The 23424-nt window shown below is 42.4% G+C and overlaps 1 protein-coding gene and 1 long non-coding RNA gene across 3 annotated transcripts in view; one reads left to right on the top strand and one right to left on the bottom strand.

Annotated features, from left to right (window-relative positions):
- Positions 1-358: 358 nt before the first annotated feature.
- On the bottom strand, positions 359-11174 carry LOC310911099. The gene is made up of 3 exons (XR_014590446.1): positions 10873-11174; positions 6482-9357; positions 359-5039 (listed from the first exon to the last, which is right to left on the bottom strand). It is a non-coding gene; the product is annotated as an uncharacterized lncRNA (long non-coding RNA).
- Positions 11175-11596: 422 nt separating this feature from the next.
- The window catches only part of ARID4A (AT-rich interaction domain 4A), a 45057-nt gene continuing 33229 nt past the window's right edge, over positions 11597-23424 (top strand). For both annotated transcript variants that reach the window (XM_083864076.1, XM_083864077.1), the window contains exons 1-5: positions 11597-11669; positions 12367-12432; positions 13648-13758; positions 16086-16151; positions 17065-17155. In XM_083864076.1, coding sequence (XP_083720202.1) covers positions 12427-12432; positions 13648-13758; positions 16086-16151; positions 17065-17155 — 274 coding nt within the window. In that variant the 5' untranslated portion in view covers positions 11597-11669; positions 12367-12426. The remainder of the gene's footprint in view (positions 11670-12366; positions 12433-13647; positions 13759-16085; positions 16152-17064; positions 17156-23424) is intronic.

Here is a 23424-nt window from a genome sequence, read left to right on the forward strand (position 1 = left end):
CCTTAAAGCATCAGCTCAGCCTCATCTGCCTCCCTGGGTATGGCAGCAGGGAACTTCCTGATTCTCTTCATTTTGTCTTGAGTCTATTCCTAAAATCACAGAATAATCTGAGCTGGAAGGGACCCACAAGGATCATCATGTCCAGGATGGAAACCCATGAGCTTGGTGTTTTTAGCACCACAATGTGAACTGCTGAAGGGAAACTGAAAGCTGTCATTGTGTGGCTACACCCACCCCTCCACCCCTCTAATCCTTTCAGTCACTCACAATTAGGAACAGGAACTGTAAAAACACTCTCAGCCAGATTTCAGGGTACACTGAGAGGAGCACTACCAGCTGTGTATATTTAAAAGACAAAATTGAAGGAATATAAAGAGATAAGAGGTAGGTGCAGGTGCACAGCCACCCACTTGCTTATCCAAATTTTCCAAATAACTACTTCTTGGAGAACATGGCAATCTAAAAAGCTCCTTTGAGGATCAACACTTTATTTTTCTGTACCTTTTCACAACAAGTAAAAAGTTCCATGAAAAGCCATTTTAAGAGGCTGTGGATCACAGTACATGCAAAGTGCTGCCCAGTGTCTTGCTTATCATGGCAAAATTTAATTAAACATTACCAAGATGATTATTACTGTCCAGTTATTTTCCAAATCTAATCATTAATTTATCAGAGGATAGACTCAGCCTGTTGATGAAAATTGTATGGTAAAGAAAAAACCTACTTTAATTTCCACGACTGCAAATGAGGAAAGAAAAAAAAAAATTGAGCATTAAAAGAAATTTGCCCTTTTTTGGGGGGGATGAGGAGGTCAAAGAGGAGAATACTAAATAAGCTACTTCAATACTGATATTTCCCTTTACTTTAGAAACAAAACTAGCAGAATTCTTTTTGATCTTAGGTTCAGCATTGCTACCTCTTGTTAACAAGGCCCAGGAACATTAGAATGGATTTCTAGCCCAGAGAGACTCATTCCAGCAGTGAAACTACTGCAACTCCCCTGTGACAGCTATTTTTGTAACCCTGCAGTTCCATGAGAGAACCACACTGTATTTAACATATAACTTACAAATCTGAAGTTACTTAACAATGATTAATTAATTATACAGTAGTGCATTAGCCATTATAATGTTTCACTAATTTAGTCCACAGCTGAAAGGCTAAACAGAAACTTCAATAAGTTTTGCTACTGGGAAGTATTTACTTGTTGCTATGTCAAACAGTGAAGTTGAGGAGGGGAAGAAATCTTTCAGGAAAAAAGAAGTGGCTACTTATGCTCACACTGACCAAAAAAAGAATTAAAAATGCACTAGGACAGCAAAGCAAGATTAAACTTTTATTCATATTGAAGACCATTTTTTTTTTCTATATATATACAGCTGAGGCAAATCACTTGGTAAACAAGCAAAAATAATATTAAATTGCAAACAACCAAAAAGCTTTACATTTAGCAGAGGCTCTGTTTTAATTAAAGGACTAGAGGGGGGAAATCTGGCTCTGTTATAGATACTCCCATATCCTGCAGGCTTAAACAACATCTAAGGACAGGAGTTTGATTTAAGCCCAGAGAACAACACCTGATCAGGCAGCATGCATTCCTACAAAAGTAAGGCTTGGATCCCCTTCCCTAAAATTAAAATTAGCTTTTCTAGCTGGCTTGAAAATGGTCAATTATAACTTCAGTGTAACTAAAATGAGGAAATGCTTTGCAAGGCAAACAAATGGCAGGGTAAAATCTTCTGAATTAGAGATTTGAGCAAGAGGTGATTCCGAGTCTCACTTGGGTTATTTCTGCCCAAAGCACTGGGAAGTTTCTGATCTAAAGATAGAAAAGCAGCACTGCTGGCTTCAGGCTCCACAACTAACCTGCTTTGTCCCACTCTGGCCATTTATGGGAACACATAATACAGCAGAAAGCTAAATACCCACTTGGAATGCAGAACTCCAGTTCTTGCCACGCTGAAACACTTCATGCTCAGGGTTTCAGTGGTGCAATTCTTGCTTAAGACCCAAAGCACAGGACTTAAAGGAAGAGTGCACAGACCAAGTCATCTCTTAGCCCAAAGTCATCCCTCCACCCAAGGAGTGTTTGAGCAGCACAGGTCCAACAATGACACAAGAGTAGCCTGTTCAGTAAGATGCTTCCTCCCCAAGTCTCACACATCCACTGGCTGTTATTCAGCACCTGATGAATCACTACTCTGCTGTTTATTAAGGCTGGATATGTCACATTCCACATTACAATTATTTAGTCAGCAAGTCCACATACAGCAGCTTTGCTCAGGAGAATTAAGAAGGGGACTAGGGGAACTGCAGGTGACAAATTACAAACAACAGGCTCCAGTATCTGGTTTACTTACATCCATCTCCATGACTGCACCAGGGCAGATTTTAGAATATGAAAGTGCACTTGCAGAGTTCAAAAAGCAAGTTTAGGCTATTGCATCAAGATAATTAATTTTATGCTGCTTTAATATGGCCATAAAAGTTACTGACTTGGATAATATCCTCCTTAAAATTGCTAGTGCTGCTGATGAAATGATGGCAAGATTGTTAGAAAACCCATATGTGAAATTTCCTGTGTGGCAAACATCCACGAGGCCATCTCTAAAAGAAATAACTACTCATCTGTATTTGGTGCTGACTCTGAGAAAGGAAACATTCCAAGCAGAATGTATCTCATGCAGATCTGAAGTATGCCAAGCATTGGGTCATTCATTTGTAACTTCTCATCACCAAAAATAGCTCGATGGCCTGAGGTTAAAGCCCCACATGCTGAGAGTGTGACTGTCCATGTGGATGCAGCACTTGGGATGCTCCCTGCCTGTGCACTCCCAGGCACTCTTAAGGAAGGAGATTTGGAATGACTCCAGGGCTGTTTTGCAAGTCTCTTCCTGAAGATAAAACCACAGCCATAGAAGGGAAGGCAAAGCAGTCAATTTAATAATGCATCTTAGCGTGACCTTAAAATGGAAGTACACAGCCTAAAGATTACGAAGAGAAAAACAGTTTTGATTGTCATGACAATTCTGACGCTGTAATTGCACCAAAAATACAGCCCGGTCTGTTCTCTCCCCCTCATTTTCTCCTTTCAGTTGCATGTCTGTAAGACAAGGACCAGCTTTTCCTCCACCCACCAGTTTTTCAAGTTGCATGCAGCAAGGAAGTTACTTCTACTTAAGAACTGAGAGCTATTTTGAGATACCAACTGCTTGTAACTTTCCACTATAGAGCATCTTGCTGCCTATTATGTCCAATTACCCAGAGTTGCAGAAAACAAGTGGCAGCAAGAGTAAAGTCTTGCCTTACTGTAAATACATTCTAGTATTTTAGAACACAGGATCTACAACCAAGCTCAAACCAAGTCTCCTATTTGCAGATGGATGCAGCCACCCCCACACGGTGCTCTTTCATTTTCAGCACATTGCTATTAAAGGACTCTGAAACGGTTGTTTAAAAATGGTTCCTATGAGTTGCTGTGCCAACCAAAAATGGACAGCCAGAATGAAGCAAGGCAGCAGCATCACACAGTTTGCAGTCCAAACACATGCATATCTTCAGATATAGGAAAAAGCTGAAATTCCCTTAAGTCTCCCCTAAAAACAGTGTAGGAGCTGCCCACTGAAATACCATTTTAGGCAACGTGATAAAACAAGCCAATCAAGGGGTTAGAAAGAACATGATGTGCTTTATTGCTGCATAAAGTTAGGTATAATTTGGTACACATATTGTCTGCATATCCCAAATCAGTCATTAGGATTCCAGTTTCACCAGATTAAGAGTAGGTTCAATTATAGTGAGTTCACCCAAAACCTGATGCATTCCAAACACACACACACACACCCAAAACCCACCCAAGTGATGCCTAAGTATTTGGAAGATAAATTTTATCTTGTTTGTTGGGATTTTAGAAAAGCAGGAAATCTGCTCCTTTCATTATATTCAGAAAGAACAGGGACCTATTCCAGGGGACTACATTAACAGGTGACAGGAGCAGCACAGGAAGCACCAGCTACTTCAGCAGAATGTTCAAAGCTCAGCTTCAATTCTAACCCCAGGTGTTCCCACAGTCAACAAATCCCATCAAGTGAGAGCCTATTTCCCCCCAAACACTTTCCTGTGTACATCAGGAATAGAAACAAATCTGAACTGCTGCTTGAGGCAGAACCAAAATGTAGCTCAATGTGTTTTCCATCAGTTAGTTTAACAAGAGCTGCTCCCCCCAGCCAAGTGCTTGTGTCTGCCCTCAGACCAGTGTATCCTGTTGTGGTGCTTGCAAGGAAACGACAGATCACTCCCACAAATGCATCTTCCATTGATCCAGAATAATAAACCCCTCTGAAAAGCCATGTGTTTGGCTGTGTCAGAGCTCTGAGTGCCACACAGCACAGCTCTGTTTACAGCTGTAGCTACTGAGGTGACACTATGCAGGAGGACTGCAGGGGAAAGCACATCCCTGAAGGTATAAAATCCTGCAAGCAGCACAGTCTGGCAATTAATTCACAGGTCAAGTGTTGATGGGGCAGCCAAGTCCCTTGGCCACCTGGAATAATATCCTCCAAAAGACACAGAGAAATGAAAAATAGCTTTGGAAAAGATGGCTGAGCAGGAAAAAAAAAATCAGAATTTAATCACTGGCTGAACTGTAGATTCTCACCAACAGCAGCTACTTACAGCCCAAAACATTTAATTCAAAAGACTGAGGGCATTAATACTTTTAAGTAAGAATCAATACTGACCAACTGCAGTCTTGTTAACTGAGCCTGCAAAGTAAATTAACCTGCAGTGATTGAAACAATTTGGACAAGCTAAAGCCCTGGAAGAAAGGCCATGTAACCACTGCCCTCACCAGCTTTTTTTTTTTTTGCTGAGCAGCCATGCTGAACAGCAGTGCTGCTGCTGCTTCCCTCTGTGCCAGGCTGCAGGCTGCTGGTGACACACAGACTGCAGTGACACAGCTCCTGGAGGGTTACAAGGAAGGAAGGACTGTGAATCCACAGTCCTGATCCTGCTGGATCACGTTGCTCTACACTCTGCATCTGTAACAATAAAGTATTTTAATCACCAGTTTATCAGTGCTGGCAAGCCTGAGACACCTTTATTCTGGCAGGTGGACCATGTCCAAGGACTCGCCATCAATATCAGAAGGAACCCTGTTCTTTCTCTCCACAAGTATGGAAAGATGCATTTTAGTAAAAATCTGAACTCTGTAAGCCACTGGCACAAGGTTTTCAGACTCTGGTACATGAGAACATGGCTTGTAAGAGCTTTATTTCCTTCTTGTATGTTTTTACATGGCTACTGCTGCAGCTAAAAGTCTTATCAGGAGGCAGTGAGAAAAAAAAAAACAACAACAGTTTAAGATATAAACTAGCAACAGGTAGGATAAAAGGATCAACAGGGAAGATTCTTACTTCAGATTGCCCATGACAGATCACTCAAACTACTGAAAAAGAAGTAAACTCTGAATCTAAAATAGGTAAAGAAATTAATCCAGCCAGAATTATTTCTCTATAGCAAAGTGAAACACTCATTTCAGCTCTCCAATGTCAGCAGCAACTCACAGCTACGGGCAGCATTAGACACCTCTTCAGTAAACATTTACTCCCACTGTGGTATCACAAAAGGCTGAAAAAGTGACCACAATGTTGCTACAAAGTAGATCTTAGGAGTTAAATATTTACAGAAGAGTGTCTTTTATTTCAGCATCTCAATTTACTCAGAAGACTGCAGAAGGTTCTTCAAATACAACACACAGAACTTCAAAAGACTTTTTCTCCTGTTGGTTTTCATAGCAACGAAATAAGTAATTGCCACTCCCAAACCCACATGGGGTTTTGCTTTCAAGTTGTACCCTGTACATTTGATTTAGATGGGAGTTTACTAAAGCTGCAGTAATTATAAACTAGAGATTTGACTTTGTTAGGAAGAATACAAAGTATTTAGAGATTCAGGTGTAAGTTTAAATGTTTTCTATTTAAGCTTATTTCAAGAACATAAAATGCATTCAATCTACAGATGGGTAACTGCTTTAAACTGACAAAAAAATGCTCCTTCAATGCTGTAAAAAACCTATCTTTTCTCCTCTTGAAAGATCAAAACTTTCACAGATAAAGAATTTACATCAGGAATAAGGTTTACATCTGAGAAGCCAAGAAAAAAATGCTGCATGCTGCAGAGATAATTTGGAAACCACTTAAAAAAATTACATTTACAGCCCTGGAATGGCTGATGCACTGATGCAGCCTGTACATGCACAGGATACATTTCTGTAGCCACTCTTGTGTCTGCCATGAAAAACATTCAGAGAGCCTGAAAGGGAACTGATGACAGGTAAATATAAAGACCTGATCCTTCACCTTTACTGCTGACACCCAAAGTGGTGTTTTAAAAATATGTAAGAACACTCTCCTTCAGCAGCTGTGTGAGCAGTGCTACCCAGAACAGTAACTAAATTCTCAATTTGACTTCAAGCACCTACTTCAAGTTTTGAAAGACATGCTGATCACTTGATTGCAGGTGATGACAGAATCCTCTGCCACATCTAAATTAAAGCTGCTGCACAAATCTTCAGCTTCCCTGCAGTGCTGTGTAGTTGTTTTGCAACACTGCACGACTTCCCCAGGATTGCTGTAACTATCGTCACCAATGTCAACTTCCAGTCCTGAGAAATAACACAAGAAATTCAGTGGATTTGTAATCAAATCCCATATGCTGCATCCCTTTCATTAGACAACAAAATAGAAATTAAACATCTATAATATTCAGATAACACCACATGCCAAAACATGCAAAAACTGGCTTTAGAATCCATGCTTAAGTAAAGCCTGGCAATAAGCACGTAGCTCCTAAATCAGCCAACTTTAACATTTGATACAAATATGTCAGCTATCACAAAATTACATACCAGAAAGAATAAAAATAGCTTCTGACAACACAGCTCTTGTCCTGTCCAAACACAAGATTACCAAACCAGTCTTAAAACGAGGAACATTTTCTGTCTGGCATTAAAGGCTGACAGGGCAGGGGGAAGCAGCAGCTCCACAGCTGAGAACTGAACCAGCTCCAGTGGTGCCAGTGAATGCACCACTGGCTCCTGCAGCTCGTGGGATTGCAGCTCACACCTGATGCCACAAAGCACAACAAAGTCTGGACGTGGTTTATTCAGGGAAAATGGGGCTGCTCCTCCCTGCAGATCACCGAGGCTGCTGCCAAGAGCTTCCCCAGCTGAACATGGATCACTTTACTGGTGTTACTGGGAAAAGCAACTACAAAGTGAGTGTTTTTGCAGAGCTGATAGAAATTCCAATTCTGAGTTTTTTTCCTCACGCAAGTATTTCTGACAGTGCTCTACATCATAAATATTTTCATCATTACTCATGTCCAGAAGATACTGCACTGCTGCAAAACATCCCCAGAGCAGATCCAAGAAATCAGTGGAGAGAATTCATCAATTCAGGCTTCCTGAGGGTTACCAGGCTTTGTGTCTTCTCCAGTGGGAACCCTCACGAGGCAATGATTAAAATCACCATCAAGTTATGTTTCAATAATTAAATGTCCATTTTTGGAACTTGAGAACAGGGATGTCCCAGAGCTGGGGAAAATGTAAGTAAGCATTTAATGTGAACAGGTTTCATTCAAGTTGTTTTTTTTTTTTCTTTTCCCTCTCTCACACACACAATTATAAAAATGAAGGAACTTCATGCTGATAGTTTAACAGTGAAACACAATTTTCTCCATGAGCAGGAAAGGTTTGATTTTCCATTTTTATAATCCAGCTATTACAGACTGATTTTTTTTGCTGTCAACTTCACATTTATTGGGATTTTTTTCTCTTTACACCTGCACTTCACAACTTCTTACCATGCTCCTCTGAGCAGTCTGCAATCACTTGGATAATAAAGCTTTGTGGGAAGGATGTGACCTTAATTTCTACAGAAATCCTGCAGTTCCTCACAGACAGAGCACCTGCAAAAATATTGCCTATTTAACTGCAGAACAGAAACACCAAGGGGAAGAGCATTAACAAAAAAAAGAACTAAATGGAAACAGAAATAAAAGCTGAAAGTCTCCTGAACAACTGCAAAGTCTGACAGAATAGCACTGTACTCCACTACATAGAAAGAAGCTCAGTGTTAAGATAAGATCCAGTATTTTTAATATTTCTACACTATTTTGGCTGCAATTGTACATGTATTCTGAGTACTTTTATCTACAAAAACATCCAGTATGTCAAGAGCAGAATGTGATTACTGAACAGAATAAAACCATCTTACTTATCCCAGAAATCTTACTTTTATCTGTGGTCTGAAGGAAGCCATGTGATACATTCAACAGTTACTTTGTTATTCTTATAAAGAAGACTGTAAAATACACTCTCAAATTTGCTTTTTCTTATCAAGTCCCACATACATGGAAGACTTTGGGCAAGATTTCTGTATATTCTGGAACTAATACACCAAACACATTTTCAAGTGTTTAAGTGTATTATTTTTACTAATTTACTTACAGCCACCACTTAGAATTCCATGTGACCAATGACCAGTGTCATGCTTAGAGTGCCTCAATGCTTTTAAATTAAGCAGCCTTTAATTTGCTCAAGCTGAGACTCAAATGCATTTCCCCAGGCAAACCTCCAGTGCTGCATCCACAAGACCTTTGGTACTAATAAAGTCCAGATAACACAAGTCCTGCTGCTTTGAACAATGATCTAAAAAATGAAATGTTTCTCCCTCACAGCCTGTTTACAGAGAGATTAGACACATTTTAAAATGAGTTACTGTGAGTGTCCCACTCTAGAGCTCCTCAGCTGTTAACTCTGTGCAGTTAACACGATAAAAAGGCTCAGCAAAGTGACCTCCACTGCTCATTTCTTCCACTCCTTTCCACAGTTCCCCTACGAAGGTTTGCACAGGGGGATGGGGCACAGAGCAAAGATCCAGCACAGGCTGGATCCATCCAGAATGGCTTCAAGTTTCAGGGCTGCTCAACAATGACAGCCAGGATGACAAATTTCAGTACCACGGAGTAATTCTTAAGTCTCAAAGCTCCTATTCCAATGAAAAGATATTTAAACCAAAATTGGACTTTTTCCCTGCCTTGCCAGAAGCACAGTGTTCCCATTTCATGACACCAGACATCATCCCTAAGCTGTGTGAGGACATTTGTGCTGTGCTCAGCTGCCCACTGGACATTCTTGGGTGCTTAAAATGCCATAAAAGAACAAGTCACCTCTCCTGTCACTGGCTATAGAGAAATAAAGTCCTCTTGCTCACAGCAGCTGGGTGGGTGATGTGCCACGAGCCTCCTGTTTGTGCTGGCTGTAACAGATACATCCAGGGGGGCAGGATTTTTGTGCTAGAAATCAGAAACAAGACTGGTTAGTTTAAACACAAACCGTTGTTTATTGAATGGTTCCACACTCAGTACAGAGATACAAACCATGCCTCAGGAAAACTCACAATCCAAGGCAGGATTTGCTCAGGACATTCCACAGAGAAATCAGAAGTTCACATGCAAATGGAATTTTGGAAGTTTTGTTAACATTTGGATTAGACATAACATATTCTAAGTCACAGAATCAGAGAATGGTTTGGGTTGGAAGGAACCTTAAAAACATCATCCAATTCCAACCCCCCTGCCATGGGCAGGGACACCTTCCACTATCCCAAGTTGCTCCAAGCCCCATCCAAACTGGCCTGGAACATTTCCAGGGACGGAGCAGCCACAGCTTCTCTGGGCAAACCAGTGCCAGGGCCTCACACCCTCACAGGCAGGAATTTCCTCCTCACATAGCAGCTCCACCTGCTCCCAGGCACTGCAAAGCCATTCCCTGTCCAGTCCTGTCACTCCTTGCCCTTGTCCAAAGTCCCTCTCCAGGTCTCCTGTGGGTTCCCCTCAGACACTCCCCAGTTTATCCACTGCAGAAAACAGAACCACAGCACAGAATCAAAGCTCTCTCAATGCTAAATGCCTCAACCTTTAGTCATTTTATTGAGACCCTCAAACATCTTTATATTCACAACCCAGATCCCAACACCAGAATTCCAGACCTTTCCCCCCTGTCAGGCCTCACCCAGAGTCAACTCCAAACACAAACTCCTGTGTACTTTGTGCATTGTTAAACCTCCAGAGCTCACCTGCACCACACACCTCTGCTCACTGAACTCCCTGGAGAACTCTCCCATTACTGGCCACTTTCCAAAACACCAAATTTAATTAAAAAAAAATAAAATTACAAAAGCCTCCTTCAAAGCAGAACTTTTGGAACTATACCTAAATTAACCATTTATTTCTGTGGAATTAACACAATGGTTTCCCCGCTGTTGCTTTAGATAACCCTGAGAGAAGCCTTTTAGCTCACAGTGAGCACTGTCAAACAGATACTCATCACTCTGGAATAAAAATTATGGAGCCGTTGCTTCAAAATAAAAACTATACATACGTATTACCATAAGCCAGAAATAGGAAGATAAGAAAAACAAATTCCGTACAATACGCAAAAATGTGAAATCAAAATTTAAACATAAGGTTTTATCACAGGCTTCGAAGTGTAACTCCTATTTATCCAGGTCGAAGCTCCTTTCTAAAATCAAACTCTCTCACAGGACTCCGACAGGTGTAAATATCCCGCCGCGTAAGGCCGCACTCGCAGACACTACAACACCCCACACGCCTCCCAGAAAAAGCCTCAGCCTCCTCCACGCTGCTCATCCCTGTCCTTGCCGCGCCTTCCTGCAGAGGGACCCGCGGGGAAGCGCTGGAGCAGCGAGGGCCGGGCTCGTTCCCTCCCCACACGCGTCACGGGATGATGAAGGGCGGCGGAGCCGCGCCCTCCCCCGCGGGAAGGCGGCGCGGGCCGGCAGCCCCTACCTGCACCCCGGGTGTGTCTCTGCGGGGCGCTCGGGCCGCCCCGGCGGCTCCGCGCCCTCACGGCGGGCGGTCCCGGCGCCTCCATGGCGGCCGCTCCACTTCCGGGTCCGGCCGGGCCCGCTCCTGCGCCATCGCCGCCGCCGGCGGGGCGGCCGCCGACACCCAGCGACGGGGGTCGTACCGCCGGGAAGAGACGCGGTGCCGCCTCAGCGGAGCTCAGGACGAGCCTCCCGACCGCTCCCCACACCGATCCCACGGACGCTCCCGCTCCTCCCTCTCCCCGCGGCCTAAAATGGGAAAGAGCCGCGCACAAAATGGCGCCGGCGCCGCCGCGGCCGCCGCGCCTGCGCAACGCGCGCTCCGGCTCCGCCCCCCGCCGCCACCGCCGCCGTCCCGCCCCCGCCCCGTCCTTCCCCCTTCCCTCCCGCCCGTCCCGTTCCGAACCAATCGCATCGCGCCGTTCCCCTTCCGGTCCCCTCCGCCAGCCAATCCGGTGCGCCCGGGCCCGCGCAGCAGCCCAATGGGGGTGCTGTCCGCGGCGGCCCAATGCGCGCGGGGCGTCGGGGCGGCGGCCAATGGGAGCGGCCGCGCTCCCGCCGCTTGTTTATTGGGGCTCGCGCTGCGGCGCGGGGCGGGTCCGTGCTGGGGGGGGGGGGGGGAGGGGAGGGGGGGGGAGGGGAGGGGGCGGGAGGGAGCGCGGGGGGGCGGGGCGGAGCGGGGGCCGCGCTCAGCCGGGGCCGCCGCCGTCTGCGGAGGGGCCCGGGCGGCGCGGGGGCTGCGGAACCAGGAGTTCGCAGGTAGGAAGGGGCGCGCCGGGAGGAGGAGGAATAGGAGGAGGACGGGGGTAGAGAAAGAGGAACAGGAGGCGGCGGTGGTGGCGGAGTTGCGCCTGCCGCGCCGCCGCCGTCCCGGGGGAGGGGACGCGAAAGCGGCTCCGGGAGCTGCGCTTTAAACCCCCCCCACCCCCCCCTCCCCCGGGCCGCCACCCCTCCCCCGCCCCGGGGGGAGCGCAGGGCGCGCGCCGCCCCCCTCAGGGAGCGGGAACCCCGGGACCGGCACCCCCAACTCCGTCCCGGTATCCCCGGGATCGGGCCCCGCGCTCCCCGGGCCGAGGAGCTCCGGCGCTGCCCCGCGGGGCGGGAGGCACGACTCCGGGAGGAGGAAAGGGGGGCCCGGCGGGGCGGCGGAAAGTTGAGAGGGGGGCCCTGGCGGGCGGGGGGCGGCGGCCCCTGAGCCCCGCGGAGCAAATGGCGACGTGACACGGACCGAGCGCGGGGCCGGCCCGGCGGGAAGCGGCGGCCGCGCTCTCTCTCTCTCTCTCTCCCTCCCTCTCTCTCTCTCTCTCTCTCTCCCTCAGCGCGGCCGGGACGGGCGGCGGCTCCTTCCCTCTCTCCGTCCCTCCCTCCCTCCCTCCGCCTTCCCCGGGCTCCCCCCGCCGCCCCTCGCGGGGAGCCCCGCGCTCAGCCCTCAGCCTCCCCCGCTCTTGTTTTGCAGCGTTTCCCGTGCGGGGAGGAGAAGTCCTGGAAGCTGGAATCGCTCGCATAACCCTTAAGGATGAAGGTAGGCGGCTCCGGCGGGAGCGGAGCGGGGAATCGCCGCCCCCCGCTCGGGAGATATTTCATTTTTTTTTTTTTTTTTTTTTTAAATCGCGTTCCGTCTGGGCACGGCGGGGTTGGTTCGGGGCGTGCTGTGAGCGCTGCTCCCGCTCCCCCGGCCCGGTGCAGGTGATTTAAAGCTCTGGCCGCCGCTGGAGGAGCGCTCGGAACATCCTCGTCGCCTCCGAGTTGTTGTTGTTGTCCTTCGGGCTCCCTCGTCTTTAAACGCTTCCTGTATCAGCAGCTGCTATGGCAAGTTTGCAAAGCCACTGCTTTTGTCCCGCCTTTGCTCCTGCCGGTTTGCTCAGTACAAAAGGCTCAACAATTGCGGTGTAATTTACAAAACTTTTCCTTTTCCTTTCGGAGTTGAATGAAATATCGAGTTAAAACCCCCCCAACTCATACGTATCCTATTTTATTTTAGATTCTGCTCCCATTTCCTGTCTTTTCAATGTGGTAATTTTTGTCCTTGTTTATCAGTTGCAGTGAGCCACGGTAAAGTGAAATGTTGAGTATTAAAGTCCATGTTAAGGAAAACGTGATGAGTATTTCTCTTTAAAAATGCCCAGGCAATTAAGTTTTGATAAAGGCATTCCAGGAAAGAAAAATACTTTTTAATAGCTGTTTGAAAGATTGCAACAGATTTCTCTAGAGGTCTCCTTTTAGTCACCAGGAAAGAAATCCTATATATAGAATATTATAGACTTAATTGTAAGTGTTGGGATGACACCAATCTCAAACGTTTTAAATAATCTGTGCTATTGGATTGCTTATAGCTGACAAAACACAGCTGTCTGTTATATTGCTTTGAAATGTTTTCATTTGTTATAGAAACTACTGGAGTTAATAGTCACTCCTTTACTTTGTTGCCCTTTTTGTAAGCAGATGTCTCAAGTATCAATGAATACCCTTTAAAACATTTCTGGGAGAGGCTGACAGTGAATTGACAGGAGGGGTGTGTCAACATCAGTGACAAACCAAAACTTCCTGTAACTTGTTGCTTGGTTGTTTTTTTTCTCTTTTGAAGAACTCCGTGATGACAATCTCAAGGCCAGACACCGTTTATCAATTAAAAATCAACAGGTTTAAAAGTCTAGGCATAAAATAAAATACACAACGGTGCAGCTGTGACTCTGAAGGAGAGCTAAAGTTTGTTTTTGTGTTTTTGTTTTCCCTGCAGGCAGCAGATGAGCCTGCCTACCTGACAGTGGGGACTGATGTCAGTGCCAAGTACCGCGGTGCCTTCTGCGAGGCAAAGATCAAGACGGTGAAAAGGCTTGTGAAAGTCAAGGTGAGTGTGCTCAGGCTGCTGCTGGTTCTGTTAAAGCATTGTGCTCAAAGGGCTGTCACGGGAGGTCCTACTCCTGAAGATTTTTCATCATCTCACTGTATGGATTTTAAACAACATTTAAATGAGATTTTTTTCATATATTGCTGTTTGTTTTGGAACTTTTTTTATTGTGTTTTTTTTTTTCTCTTTATTTTTTTGGGGAAATGTTGTTTTTTTTTATTATATTTTTAGTGGCATGCTGGAACAGAAATGAGCTTTCTTGCTCCTTCTTTCCTCACTGCATTTGTCTTCTGTTTTTGAATGCATCAGTTTCCTAGTAGTAAGTTTTGATGTCACAAATAGAGGATTACAGCTTTGCATGAATAATAAGGAATAAGAACTACCTCTTCAGAAGCAAAAGTTCTATTTCATACCAACTGACACTCTCATAGTTTGGAACTGAAAAGGCGATGTGAAAATAAGTCAACAGCAAGAGAGATGACAATAATTTTTTTTTTTTTTAGGCCAGGTTTTAGCAATGCCCAGGATAATACTTAAGTTTTGAGCATCTTGATGCAGCTTCTAAAGCAGCATGACCAGGCTGCAGCTGAATTTCTGTGCATGGATGGTATTGGCACATAGTGTTCATTCACATTTACAGGGCTTTTGCCAAAACAACCAAGAGACAAGTTGTCATTTTGGTGTTGTAACACTGTTGTAAATGCCACTGTGTGAGAATAAGAGTAAAACCTTGTTAAATGCAAGTTAAAATTGAAAGTAAATATAGAAGTTGTTGTTCTTCTTTGTCTTGTCAAAGTCTTCCCACTTCCTACTTTGGTGCCTGCTCTCCAAGATAGTAAATAAGGCATTAGTGACCCAAAATCCCCAACAAATTGAGGTGAAAGCTGCTTTTTGTAACTAAACATCCCGGCTTTAGTGTGCTTTAATGCTTAGATCAAGTAGAACAAGCCATCAGCCTCTTCAGTTACATATATAGATCATATCACTTTATCAGAGTGCTTTTCATCAATAGAAAAATAACCTAATTCAGATACTGGAGTCTTTTGCCTGTTCTTAATGAGTACTTAGGGAAACTTGTGGTGTTCTTTGAAATCTGTGTTAATGAGAAGCTCCCATAGGAAGCAGTGTGCAGGTCTGACAAGCTGGATTTTGTCTGCATCTTTGGTCTGCCAGAGCATTTAGCCTGTTAATCGGCAGGAGTTTCTTTTTTTCTCATTAGAATCAGGTGCTTTATTATTCCACGATAAGATTGGGAATCACACGAGGCTGCTGTGACTTGGTGGGAATTCCTGTTGCTGGCTCTCGATTCTGTTATAACAATAGGAGTTTTAACAAGCTAAGCCTGATACTGTAATTAAGAGTGTGTAGGCACACCCTGGCACGCTTGCCAAGAGTGCAAAAAGTCCAAAACGTTCAGTTGCCTTTTCCTGAGCAGCAGGACAACCTGTATTCATCCCTCTGCAATTTTTATTTTAAATTTTATATCAGCATAAAGTGCGTTTTTAACCTGAACGCGTGTTAACACTGATGCTGTTTTGGCATGCTGCTGGTGTTGTGTGTATAAATCCAGCTACAGTGTAGTCTGTGCTTGGGGGATAATTGAAGGAGCCAGAAAACTGGTCATCATTATCAAAGCAAGCTCCTGGAACTTTTGGTTCCTGAAAATAAGTAGAAATTTTGGAATTTTCTTTTAAACTAAACTGCATAGGCTGATGTTTAATCTGTTTCCTCACTGTTCCCTTCTAGAATTTAAGATTTTGAAAGGAAAAGCAGAGTTTACCTACACTGTAACTGATCCTTATTTTCATTTCACTGGTAGTGTTACACATGTTTGCCATAAAAACTTGTTCAAGGCAGCAGAAATGCTGTTATTGTGGCCAGTTTGGTGATTTTTTGATACATTTTTAATTGAGGGGGTTTTATTTTGGTTGTTGCTTAGCATTTAAAGTGTTGTCAGTGAAGTGCTACAGTTGAATCAGAGAGAAGAAAAACCACTGCTTAATCTCCTCATCTGGAAGGCCAGTTCCAGGTTTGCCCTGGATTCTGTCAAGTTCTAAACTCACCTAAAAATGTGTTTGCTTTGGAGTGACTGGTGTTTGATTTGCCCTGTTCTTTAATTACAATGTTTCAGATTAAAAATTAAATGTAGTACTTGGGGCTTCTTGTCAGTAAAACTGGCCATGCCAAGTGTTTTCTGGAGAGTAACATTTGAGTCTTAATTGATAATCTTAATGTGAATAATAAGATTTTTTTTTCCTTGTATTTTTTGTCTATTTGATCTATTAAGAAATGAGACTTGTATTAAAAAGTTCATTAATATCTTTCAGGTGGTCTTGAAGGGGGATAACTCAACTCAGTTAGTGCAAGATGACCAAGTCAAAGGACCTCTAAGAGTATGTATATTGCATGCCTTCCTTTGGTAATCCACGTAAATTTCTAAAACTCTTGAATTTTGATGTTGTTTAGGTGGGCACTTGTTCTTCAGGATTGAAATCAACAAGAGGCTCATTGCTTTAGATGAGATGGGTTCTGAGGAATAAGCTTTAAATTTTGTGGCTTTTTATGCTTCACTGTATAGTGTACTTGATAACACAGTTTTGCCTGCACAGAGATTTTTTTATCTTCTCGTAAGATGCAAAATTTCTTATAAATAACAAAACATTCAAACTTCTGAGAAGTAATTAACAACTTGAGTGCCAGGCCATGTTCAAGCCCATTAGACAAGAGTAAAAACAATTACTCAGTATTTTAGAATAGTTAATATATTTTGTATAAAAGGGTGTTTGTTTGTATTTTCATTTTGTGTAACAGTTGTGTGCTAAAATGCAGAGCTGTGTTACAAACACTGAATGCAAATAGAGTTTTCCAGAGAAGGTCATCTTGCTTGTATTTGTCTTTTCTGTGTTCTCCTGCAGGAACACCAAGGCTGCTACTGAAATTCTGATCTAGCTGACAGTAGAACTGTGATTAAAGTATAAGAAATGATAGTAATTGAATGATTATCACTAATGAATTAATGGCTTTGGATATTTGTATTCTATTGGCCTTCTATTTCTTGAGATGATGAACTCATGGTGAATTTAGATTAGTCCTGAGTTTCTCAATGCTTTAGTGTCTAGTTTCAGTCCATCATTCCTGATGAAGGCCCTTTGTTCTCACCTGCACAGTAACCAAACTTGCAAAGCAGCATTTAGCTAATCTGAGTCTTAAAAACTAAACCTGCCTTGCTGGGAGGATCAATGTGGGTTTTTTTTCAATTTTCTGAGCGTGGGCTTCCAGCTAACTTTGAGCTGTTCCTTCTTGCAGGTTGGAGCAATGGTTGAAACCAAAATGCCCGATGGATCTTTTCAGGAAGCAGTTATCAGCAAGCTGACAGATGCCAGTTGGTACACTGTAGGTGAGTGGCCACGTCTCATTTATGGGCTGTAATCTTTGAACAATGTATTTTGAGTTATAGGTCACAGTGTCAGTAATCACATCTTGTGTGGTGTGATCTGAGAGAGTTTTGGAGGAGACTTTAAAAAAAAAAGTCATCCACATCTTGATTCTTTTTCCATTTCAAGTAGGATAATAATTAATTGATGTTCAGGCAGGCTTTTGCACAGGTAATTGCAGGGCTGAATAATCAAGTTTTATTTGACATAATGTACCTGTAATGATAGCACTTGCACTCACTGAAATTCAGACTAATTTTTTGCAGATTTTAAGACATAAGCCTTGTAAAATCATTCTTTCAGCTGAAAAGCTGAGGCATGAAATGAATGACTGAAATATGAGTTTCCTTGCACTATATGCAAGCTTGTACACAAAGAAAACATGGATAGTATCAACAGAAGACAGAATCTGTTTCTTTTTAAGAAAAGAATCAACATACCACATAATAAAAAGGAAAGAGGAGGTATTCATTTATAATGTGTATAGCTCTTTCCTTTAATGAAATTTACAAATCATGATCTAAAAGGAAATAAAAAACTACTTTTCTCCTTATGTTGGAGGCTCATGTAGTGTTCAGTTACCGAAATAGAAAGTTCAGAATGCAGGGTCAGCGAAATGTCAGTGTTGGATGAAAATTCATTGTAAGACAAATTTCCTTATTTTCAATAATTCTGATCTCCAGGTTTTTCTGAAACAGCTTTAGGAACAGAATGACAAAACTCAGCAACATTCAAGTAATCATAGATAAGCAAATATAAAAGGACAGTGTTTGAATCAGGGAGCTTTGCAAGCACCCATCCTCTTTTTGCACAACTTTCTTACAGCAGTAAGAATAGGAGCCTTCTATTCCCTAATGGTTGCCTAGAAGGAACATGCTCCTGTTAATTGTCCTGTACATGCTACTCTTGGGCATTGCTTTGGAGATTAGTACTTGTAAATTTAACCTCTGTGTTTCTCATTAGCTGCCTTGGGTACCAAATGTATTCTGCTTTACTTCATGTTCTTCCATCCTCTCTGGAGGAGTTCTCTGTCCCATGAACTCCTAATCATTTTGGTTCATTAACCCCTTTTTAAGATTGAAATAAGCTATTTTCAGTAATTCAGCGTTTCCTTTGCAGTAGGTGAGGTTATGTTGTCATTGGTGGGATCAGGATAAAGCTCTGCAGATAATTTGGAAGGATTTATTGCTTTATGATTATTATTGTTATTGAGTGCTTTAACTCTAAGCTGGTTGACAAAGCTCACAGTTCTTTGCCTTTTTCTTCAGGATTATAACATTGCTGTAAAATTGTAGTGGATGTCAGGTCAGGGAGGAAAGGCAGGATTATTTTGAAGTGCAGAAGATTTTAAATCTACTTAGTTTAGTACTATGATGTGACATAGTTGAGGTAGAACACTGGACCTTTAACTTCTCTTTATGGATTTTCAGAGGTTCACCATTCTGTTACAGAAGTGATAAGAAACACAGTTTTGCACTAACAATTTCATGGTTTATGAGTTAGCGTTTTAATTGTAGAATTCCTTACTTATTTCAGTTTTCAAGTAGCACTTTCAACTAATTCTGTTTGAATTTGGGCCAGAAGACATTTGTCTTCTTACATTTGATATGTGAACTTTAAATCCCTGGTTCAGGGGATGAGTTTTGTCCATGTTCTCTTTTTTTTTTCCTTTTTATTTTCTTTTCTTTTTTTTTTGAGCAGTGTATTTCTGCCAAAAAATCTTTACTTGATGAGCAGGAAATTCGAACAGTGAATAAATGCTCTGCCCTGAGCTAATGGATTGTTGTTTATATTTAACAACTTGTTGAACTCTCCCCAATTATGTAAGAGAGAAATCATGCATGCCGTGATTTTTACTTCATACATTTATTAAAGTGCAGTTCCTCAGAAACTTGAACTCATGGATTAATTAAGTCCTGTCATTTTCTTTCCCCAAATAATATTTTTTGACAGGCAGAATGGAGAAAATAAAATATGTATTCCATATGCAAATGTGTTAAGACTGCTAGGATTTTGTAAAAATTTGGAGCTGAGGGAGAGATTCAAGTAATCTTACAGTGAATAAACATGCAGAACTGTTACGTGGTGCTTTAGCTCTGAAAATACAATTGTAATTGTTGGATTTAGATCTTAGGAATGTTTTTGTTAGTTCTGTCTGGTGAGTTGCTTGTTGGAGTTGAAAGTGCAGGTAACACTGATCAGGGTAAGCAGATGATGAAGTTTTGCATCAGGGTTCTTCTGCAGTTTAAATTGGGAAAGTGTTCTAGGTTGAGTGCAGGAATATTGGCTTGTGAAACATAAGCTTTATCTTTTGCCTGCTGCTTCCATTGTGTCATTGCAGAAAGTTTTGGATAGAAATGAGATGTATATTTATGCTGCTGGTAAAGCAAACAGTTGGATTTGTTGCCTTTTAATAGCTGGTGAATGTGCTGCTCCTCTGCCTTCCTGAGTGGAGCAGTCACAGCTGAAGAGCTGAGAGGGAAGTGGATTAACCAGACTCCAGGTTTACAGGTTGCCTTCCTGAGCATTCCGAGATGGAAAGCACAAGGGAAAGCTTGTATTTCAGTAGTTTGTGCATTTCCTTTACTATTTATTCTCTGTGTTATCTAACATCTCTTTCCTAGTGATCTAAAAGCAAACTGATCTCTGGCTAGTGAAACCACTAATACATACAGGCAAACATTTTCAGAAGATTAAATACAGATGTGTAAAAAATGCACCAAAACAAAATTGCCTGCGTGTCTAGCGAGAAGTGATGATGTTCACTTCTGCATATCAAGCTTTCTGTTTCATGTAGGGATGGAAAGGAGAAAAGTTACCTGAAACAACTTTGCTTTGATCAATAAATTGAACCAGTGGAAGTGCTGAGTTTGCTGTAAGAGGCTGCTTTGCCACCACTTTAATGCAGGAGTCACAGTGGTGATCAGGTGGTGTATTTGAACATTATCTTCCTGTCTATTAGTGGTGTTCATGTACCCAGAATAAACAAGGCTTTATTTTTATTGTAGCTTGAACAGAATCACTTTTTGACCTCTTTTTATATGATAATGATGTTAATCTAGCCATGTAGTCTTGTTGAACTTTTCAGCTGCAATTTGGAAACACTTCTGAAATCACCTTTGAAATTCAGCTTTTTCAGGATAAGCAGGTGAAGAAGCAAAAGCTGTTTGGAGTGGAAGTTTAGAAGTGTCTGGGAAATGTCACTGCACAAGGCAGTGTCAAAGTGATGTGACACTAATAGGGGTTTAAGTTCTTTGGTTAACAAATGGCTCAGTTGGACCTGATGATTTTACTAAGTGATTCAATGGTTTGATGATGTTTGTCTTTAGAATGCAGTTATCTAAACTGAACTTCTTTAATTTACAAATTACAAAGTGCTGCATTGATGCTTTTGAAGTGTTGAATATATTGTTAGGTGATAATTGCATAGAATTAAAATGGTCTGTCAGATCTGCTTTAGCTGAACAAGGTTTGAATTACAGTTTACTGAGTTTACCATCCACCTGATTCTCTGTTAACTTGTAAAATGCTTCAGGTAAATACTGAAATAATGTCTGAAATGACTGACAAAGAAACCATAACCCAGACCACACCTTACAAGGTGCATAGTTGTATTTTCCTTCTCTCACACTTTGCCTGGAGTCTTACAAGCATTACCAGAATTTCAGAAAACAGGAATGCTGTTGTAGATGTTCTTTAAAGGAAAAATTTTCTGTCACTTTTGGACAGATTTAGAAGTCATGTTTTTTATATATATATATATATATATATATATATAAGTGAGAAACGGGATTTCATTTGAGCGTCCAGGAGTTGCTGTTAGAGTGGCCTGGTTGATGTTGTCCCATCACATCTCTCCTTTGACAAAACTCAAGTCAGTAATCTTTGTGTGCTTAGGTCTCTTTTTATTATGTAATATAATTTCTTCAACTTTAAACAAGATTAAACAAAAACATCAAATACATTGAGCCTTCTATTTTGCTAGGTAGAATAATGGAAAAGTATTTCTAAAGAAAGAAAGAAATGAAAAACATGTATTAACTTTCAGTAATGTTTCCTCTGAAATGAGTAGGAAGTAGGAGAAGGAAACAGTGAGAGGTCTTTGCAGTTTCTAGCAGACCTTGCTGTCAGTTATTAGGATTTTATGTACTGTTTAGAGTGAAAGGAAATGTAATTCCTTACCTTTTGAGACTTATGCCTTTCAGATGCTTCTGAGACACCTCAGTGAGCCCCACAGCTCTGCTGGTGGCTTCTTCCTCTCACGTAATCATGGTGGCAGTTTCCAGGAAATGCTGAGCTGAGTGTGTGCTGAGAGGAGTTAGAGACCTGGCTGCTTGTTCTGGGAATGAAGTGCAGCCTCAGCCACCAACTGCATCACTTCCTGTAACTGTGATGAGGTCACAGAAATTAAAGATACTGAGGATTTGGTTTTAGTCACTTGCATGCTCCATGGATTTTGAAGATTTCAGTTCATCATGTTGAGGATATTTATCAGCAAATGAACCAACATTGATGTCCTGGGACTTCAGTGCTAACAGGAGCTATCTATAGTCACATTTTCCTATTTTTAAAAGAAGTTTTCTTCTGAGGCTTTGTGGAGATAGTTATGCTAAGAGGAAAAACAGGCTTGGCCTATTTTGGTCCACTCCAGCTGTGAGCTCTTATTTCAGGGGTGATGGGAGCTCCCACAGCCAGCAGAGCCCATCCAAGCCAGAGAGCTGCTGTTGGTTTGTCCCTTCAGAGCTTGACCAGCCCCTGCCCTGTGCTGTGTGCCAGGCACTGGTCGTGTCTGCAGGGCAGGTTTGACCAGTTTCCAGCATCCTGTTGAGTTTCACGTGGCAGCAGCATCATCTCTGGGCTGTGCATGTGTCATCCAGGAGTCCAAAACCACAGGTGTTTGCCTCCACTTGGCTGGTGTTCTCTACCACCATCACCCAACCATAAATTTGTTCTTTTTCTCTTTAAAATTCGTTTGTGTGGATTTTGAGGTAACTCTGTATTTGTCCAGAGGCCTTCCATGGGATGTGTTGTTTAACCTGTGGCACGTAAAAATGGTGCAGTAGCTCTGCTGGTTGCTCTCTGGAGAATCTAGAAAAAAAAAGAACAGCACTATGAGTTGTGTTTACATGTGTTTAGGTAACAGGTGTGTAGAGGAGCAAGATTTTGTAGTGAAAAATACTATTTTAGCAGTAGAACTTTGTTACAAATCAACTGGATCAAAGTCTTGCTTATATAAAACCACCTTGTTACTATGTGAACTGAGTTAAAAATATTTTTAAATTGTGTACAAACAATACTCTAGGGAAAGCAAGGAGGTAGATTTGTTTCCTCTAATTTCTTTATCTGCAACAATAGTAAATTAACATTTCAGAAAAAACAGTTTCAGGCAGCAGGCTTTTGTCTGGGAGATGGGAGTTTTCTATGATTAGACTCAAAGGCCACTCAAACTTCCCTGCTTTCTGAGATATTTCAAATATATTTTTGTAAGAGGAACTTGGGCTCACTTCAAATCATTTAAAAATAGTAAATTGGAGTTGTGTGGTCTCTCAGTAGCACCATGCAGTGCAGTACTTGCTCTTATGTCCTTTCACAGTGATGAATCAGTAGCACAGCCCTTGTCTACAAGGCCATTCAGCAAGCACTGCACAGCTTTTGGTACTTCCTATGTTTTTTCCACAGCTGAACCCCAAATATCTGCAAAATCTGCACACATCAGTCGAGATATTCATAGACAGCATCTCTTGTAGTTGATAAATTGCTGCTTTGCCAGGCAGCCAGTGGGAATAATTCAGTGTGCACAGCGAGACTGGAACAGCTTCAATTTGTGGTGTGCACTTTCATTTCATCGTCTTGGTGACTTAAAAGTTTCTCAGTGGGTTGGGAAACTTGCAGTGAAGTTTAGAAACTAATCTCTCTTGGTTTGGGCAGCAGCAGGAACACAACTTGTTGCATTTGAAGTTTGCAAGATGCAGCCTTGAGGGTTGTTTTCCCTGTGCACTCGTGTGTCACAGAGCTGCCTTGTCCTGGCAACACTGGTGGCTCTGTAGGAGTCATCTCATAACTGCTGTGAGGAGGATGTTCTCTCTAGAGTTCTGCTCTCTTCTCCTTTTTCTCTTCTTTTTTTTTCTTTAATCTATTTGTAACACAGCTATATATATATTTCTAAACAAGATGTTGTCAAACTGATCTGTAGTATTTTGTGACAAGCTTCTTCACAGCTCCTAAAAATGAT

The sequence above is a fragment of the Zosterops lateralis genome (genome assembly GCF_965231275.1).
Source record: "Zosterops lateralis genome assembly, chromosome: 6".
Classification (NCBI taxonomy): Eukaryota; Metazoa; Chordata; class Aves; order Passeriformes; family Zosteropidae; genus Zosterops; species Zosterops lateralis.